This window comes from Microtus ochrogaster, linkage group LG12 (assembly GCF_000317375.1).
Source record: "Microtus ochrogaster isolate Prairie Vole_2 linkage group LG12, MicOch1.0, whole genome shotgun sequence".
Lineage (NCBI taxonomy): Eukaryota > Metazoa > Chordata > Mammalia > Rodentia > Cricetidae > Microtus > Microtus ochrogaster.
Window position 1 is genome coordinate 4,102,081 of NC_022036.1, and position 6,291 is coordinate 4,108,371.

General features: G+C 36.5%; 1 protein-coding gene across 1 annotated transcript; it reads right to left on the reverse strand.

Annotated features, from left to right (window-relative positions):
- Positions 1-163: 163 nt before the first annotated feature.
- On the reverse strand, positions 164-1,105 carry LOC101999817 (olfactory receptor 2A1/2A42-like). Its single transcript, XM_013352471.1, has one exon. It carries the CDS (start codon positions 1,103-1,105, stop codon positions 164-166), a length of 942 nt encoding a protein of 313 aa, XP_013207925.1.
- Between the last annotated feature and the right edge of the window lie 5,186 nt (positions 1,106-6,291).

Sequence of the window (6,291 nt, forward strand, 5' to 3'; positions counted from 1 at the left end):
GAATGCAACTTTTTATATTATTTTTCCTGCACCTTCAGAAGGATGATGCGCTCTAAACACCAGGTACAATGTGGATGAAAAATGACAATGTGGATGTTTCTGTATTTAGTTAACAATTGGAGACTAATATTGGAGCAAACTACTGTAGCTTGTGGTTCAAACATCACACCAACTGGGAATGTGTTTCTTTGCCCATTGCCCTCCTGAGAGCACCCTTGACCTCAGTGTTCCTCAGACTGTAGATCAGGGGATTCAGCATGGGGCTGAAAAAACTGTAAAACAGAAAAAGGATCTTCTGCTGCTCTTCGGGGTGTTGGGACTTGGGGGCCACATACATGATGATGGCGCTACCAAAGTAGAGCCCAAGAACACAGAGGTGGGAGGAGCAGGTGGAGAAAGCCTTTCTTGAGCCCCCCTTTGACTGGATCCTCAGAATGGCCATCAGAATTCGTGTGTAGGAAACCAGTACAAAGCATAGTGGCCCCACTAAAATGAATACAGAAGCAGTGAAAATAATGATTTTGTTTAGTGTTGTATCAGCACAGGCCAGTTTGAGGACAGACAGAATTTCACAGAAGAAGTGATTGATTTCATGAGGTCCACAGAAGGGCAACCTCAGGATGAGGACTAAATGGACCAGAACCAGGAGAAAGCTAAATATCCAGGAAGCAACAGCCAGAATAGTACACACTCTCCAGTTCATGATGACAGTATAGTGTAGGGGGTAGCAGATGGCCACGTACCGGTCATGGGACATCACCACAAGGAGAAGACATTCTGTGCTACCAAATGTCATGAAGAGATAAGTCTGTATCATGCATCCAGTAAAGGAGATTGGCTTGCCTGGATCCAGTAGGTTGACTAGTGTCTGGGGCACTGTGTTACAGGCATAGGCGATGTCAACCAAGGCCAGATTAGCAAGGAAGAAGTACATAGGAGTGTGCAGCCTGAATTCTAGGTAAATTAATCCAAGGATAACTCCATTCCCCAACAGTGTAAAGGTGTAGCAGAGTGAGAACAATCCAAAAAGTGCTAGGTGAATCCTTGTACCAAGACAGAATCCCAACAGGATGAACTCTGTGACCATTGTCTGATTTTCTTCCATTTCTCTATGAAGGAGAGATAGAGAGTACTAGGAGATGCAATCATATTAAACATCTGTTTTATATTTTGATTTCATCAGTATTTTTCATGTTGAATACATTTAAATAATACTCTAAGAAACTTATTCCAGCAAATTAATTAATAAAGTATTACTTCTCAAATAGTTAAATTGTATGTCCATCTCCTCAAATTTTACTGTTGTTACTCAGTTTTCGGAAGGGAAATATGTCAGCAGGTACTGACCCAGAACCTTGGCACTACTTCGATTAAGATCTACCATGCCTGTATGTACAAAGATATCACAAACTAGAGCTTCAGAGTCTCATGTGTGCCACTTTGCTAGTGAGTTACTGGGTCATAAGAGAATACTGGAACTTTTAGGAGATTAGTGTCAAGAAAAACATAGAATGTAGATTGTGTTGGCAGAAATCAGATTGCTGTTGTAAAGTTTAAATAGTTATGTGTTTAAATTAAATTGTAACTAGAATATAGAGGCTGTTTTTTTATGGGAAAGTATAATTGGATGTCTTAAGGAATAGAAACTGAAGTTTAGCTCATGCACACCCTTGCAGTGTTAGTGAGGACAAAGTTGTTAAAAGATATAAAATCAAATCATAGTCCTATATGGAATTATATATACCTATATTTTGATTTGTCTATAGCAACACATACACACCTGCACACACATACATACATACACATGTATATATATGCATCAAAAATGTGTATCACAGTTTTGGTAATTGAGCACAATCCGTGTTTGATAATTTTCATATGGGTTACTGAAAGGTCATTACAGTTTTTGGATGTAATCTCCCAGAAGCATGGCTGGAGAGCTAGATCAATCTGTGATCTCAAATGGAGTTACTTTCATAAAATACCTGTCTGAGAAAGGATAAAAAGGGGGGGAGGATATGGATGTGGAGTGTAGACACCTTGTCTATGAGGCAACATTTGGAAGTTCATGCAAAATGACCTTCAGGATTGGGGGACCCGGGAACCAGAAAGAGCAAAGATAAATATCTGCACTCCACGTGGATGGGTGGGTGACTGTTCATTGATCACCTTACCTGGTAGGATTCCTGAAGAACTCTTCCAGCTGTCATTTAATGTTATTTACAGGCCGTGGGTGTAAATCCCTTTTCTTGAAAAGGTAATAATACAAAAAAGAACATGTGATTAACTGCTTGTATTACAGTCACATCTTGAATTTTAAATAAAGAATATTTATATAATATGACTTTATGCACTTGTATTTTGATGGAGCATGAAACCAGTTTCCTGAAGAAAATTTTCAAAGTTAGATTCTAAAAGGAAGGATCACACTCTAGACCAATATAATCCTTTAATAGCATACATTGCAATGAAATAGTTCCCTTATAAATGAAAACAGATGCTGTCCCTACCTTCATAGAAGCATTATTGATACACAGCCAGTTTATATTGACTGAAAGTATTCTAAATAATATATAAATTTCAAAGTCCTATGCATGAGAGGCTGATTGAAAATTAGGCTAGTATTAAAATTTTTAGGCTGAAAGACTGCCCAAATTTAATTATTAAATACATAGGGCATAATAAAATATTGAACCAATTTAAAGTCATAGACATTGGAAAATGGAAAAGTCAGATATATTATTAGCCTGCTAGCATTATTGTTTCTGTCTTAAAATATTTGTTTATTTTGTATCCCAGACATTTGTTGAATTAAAAATACATTAAAAAGACCAAGCAACTAACCTTTGTCTTCTTATTTAATCCAGTTTCTTTAAAGATATAGTTTCTAACAATTATGCTAAAACAGCTTCTTTTTTTCTGTAGGAAATAAGTCCTTCAGCCTAGCAAAATTATTTCTTGTGAGTTAAAGTAAGATCTCTAATATTTGGTAAGATCTACAAAAGAGTTTGCAGTGTGTTAAACAGTTGAATTTAATATTTATTTCTCTTTTATTTTTATTTGATAGATATTTGACATATCTAATAGTAGCAAAAAACAATCAATGGAAGCTAATTGTCAAGATGTCTGCAAGGAATTTGCACTGATACATATTTCAATTGCAAATGTAAGCTTCAGGCTTTATGATGTATATAAATCTGCAAATGTGTGGTTTCAAAATTTAGAACTTTTATCCCGTCAAAAGTCATCCTGTGACTTTACCATTCTAGAGTAAATATCTAAGTCAGAAAGATGAATTTGTTTTCTGTATCAACAAAGATTTAACCTTTAAACTCTCCATATTTAGAAAAGCAAATCTCAAAGTTTGATGGACATCTGTCTCTCCAATTCAGTAGCACACGGGGCAGACAGAAGGTGTAATATGATGTTTGTCAGCTATGCAGTTCAAAAAGAAGCCTGGTTACTTGTAGGTGATGAAAAAGAACTGCAAATGAATACGTTTTCTTTCTCACACTGTTATAGAGACTTTGTCAGGCCATCTTAGCATGAGTCTATGGAGTGGTATCTTATGCACCAAATACTACAGGATTACAAATAGGGTAGGTTGGTGGAACCACTATTGCGATGATTTCATTGCAAAATTATCTTCAGGATAAAGAGATTCAAATAAAGGCAAACTTTAAACATCAAAAACTTCTAAGCAGAAAGTTAAAGCTTTTTGACATTTCTTTCTTCTCTCACTATGCTACATGATCAGAGACACGTATGTTCCTTTCCATACCAACCCCAAAGCACTTCCTGCTGGCTACATAAAATCTAACATGTACATATTTGTTCAGTGTATTCTAGATGTCTAAGTACATTCTTAAATCTATGTACAAAGAGAGGTATGTGTAAGACATAAACTTGGCATTAGTTTGTACTCATATTCCATTAGAATAAATACATTTTTGTAAGCTTAGCGTGTATTTTGGCAGGGGTAACAAGGATTAAATGCAACCTTTATGAAATAACCAGTGTTGTTTAATTTTCCTGATATGGAGCATTATTTTGTAACTTAATCTATTTTTCTATTATAATTTTTGTTAAGTCAGAAAAATCACTTTACATATATTGTCCAAATTTAGAATGTAGTAATTGCTCACATAAAACTGTGGATATTGAGCATGTAAATTCAGCATCCATAGAGAGAGTAATAACAAAGCGAGAGTAACCAAAGCCTGGAATTTTTCCCCAATCTGGGAGGATTTAGGGAGTGAGGCCAGGCAACCTTCTTATCTGAACATTAACCGCAAGCATTTCAGCAGGAAGCAACTAGAAGCTAGTACAAATCCTGTCTCCCCAGATCTTGCACAGAACTGCAGCAACCTCTTTGAAATGCAGTCATATCATCAAGAAAGGAGATGGTATTCTCTCAGGGTCCAGTCTAGTTAGCAGCCCTTGAGGGGGCACAGGAAGAGCTATGCCATGAAATAGCCTGAGTGCCTACCTCTGCTGAAAGAAGCAACAAAGCAATTGTGTATTTCTATTTCTGTTCTTGTCCCAAGAACACAATTAAGAAACAAAACCATCAATTGTACCTCTGAGACTACAATTCTCTTTAGAGTCCCTAAGAACTTCTTATTATTTGATCTCATAATTTCCAGGATAGCATTGTTCCCAGTTTCAATGAAATCTGATAAGCCTGCCAAAAAAATTGGATCACTGGAGGAGTTGCTGGCTTTCAGTTTTCAAGTCAACCTGCTTTGGTTGGCATTTGGGTGCCTTGTGCTGAAGCACAAGAAAAACAATGACTCTAAAACTCATCTGATTGCAAGTTGTACTCTATGTGGAGTGGTGTTTTTAAGCTGCTTCAAGATATAAAAAAGATTGGGGAGTTCAAGGAGGGGAAGTAGTCCAAAGAGAATTTGGGGGATCTTATTTAAGGCAGTACCCTCTAAGGTATGAACAACAAATGTAGAACATTACTGGGAAGTTCTTGTTGATCTACTTCTGAAACTTTCCCTTCCACGGCAGATAAAAGCCACTACAAGGTGGTTTCTAGTAGCTATGTCTCTGCTAGGAAGATGGAGTTACACAATGCCAGAAGCATTTTCATTTTTATTTATTTTTTAGGATATTAGGTATTGACGAAATAATAGTTGTAGCTGATACAATAGTGAACTTTCTAACCTAGGTTTATTACATTGTGATGCTGATCTTCTGGGATTAAAACATAAACCCAAAGGGAGATCCACACATTGTTTCCAGCTTTGTGTAATTGAAGACAGCTCATTAGTTTCCCAGTTTCTCAGACCTGAATAATCACCACAGAAACTATATTAATTACAGTACTGTTGGCTTATAGTTTACGTGTATTCCTAGATAGGTCCTGCATCTTAAATTAACCTATTTCTATTAATCTGTGTATTGACACAAGGCTGTGGCCTCCCATTAAGGTTCTTGTGCTCTTCTCCTTCAGGAGCTACATAGCATCTCTTTGACTCTGCTTACTCTTTCTATATATCTCTTCCACCCTAGCAATATTCTGACCTTCTCTAGGCCAAATCAGCTTCATTATTAACCACTGGTAATAAAACATATTCAAACCATATGGAGGGAATTCCACATCATGTCTCCTTTTATGTCTAAATAAAAAGGAAGATTTTAACTTTAACATAGTAAAATTACATATAAAAAACAAATATAAAGCAAGAATTAGAGTTACCATATTTCATTTTGAGTCTAAAGTTTCATATCTAATTTATGTTTTATCATCACTAAGGAAAATTATAGCTATAACTATTTGTTTTCAACTCCATCAAAGACTGAAGAAGGATATAATATTACATAAGTAAACAGGAGGTGGTTTGTAAGCAACTTTCAAAACTCTAAAATTGACAGAGACATCTCGCTGTCTAGACAGTCACCCAAAGTGCTTCTGTAACAACGGGGCATCCATCTTCAGCTTATAGGTCCATAATATCAGGCAGACTTTTCATTGAAGCAGGAAATTTGAAGATCTGTTCTGCTTTCTGATGGCAAATTTTATCAGTTGCTTTTTTCTGTGTCCTGCAGAATGTCTGGCAGTTTCTTCTGTGAAGTAGGAATCGGGAAGGACCATCCCATCTTTTGGAAAGTTCAGCAGTGACTTTTCTGTGGGTCTTACATGTCCAGCCCATACAACAAAGCATCAAGCAGTCCAGGCAAGAGCAGTTTCTTGCCCAAATGACTATCCTTGTAACACTGAAGTCAAATTACAAAATGGGTTTCTTCAATGCCCATTAACTTCTCTGAAGTAATTGGTGCTGC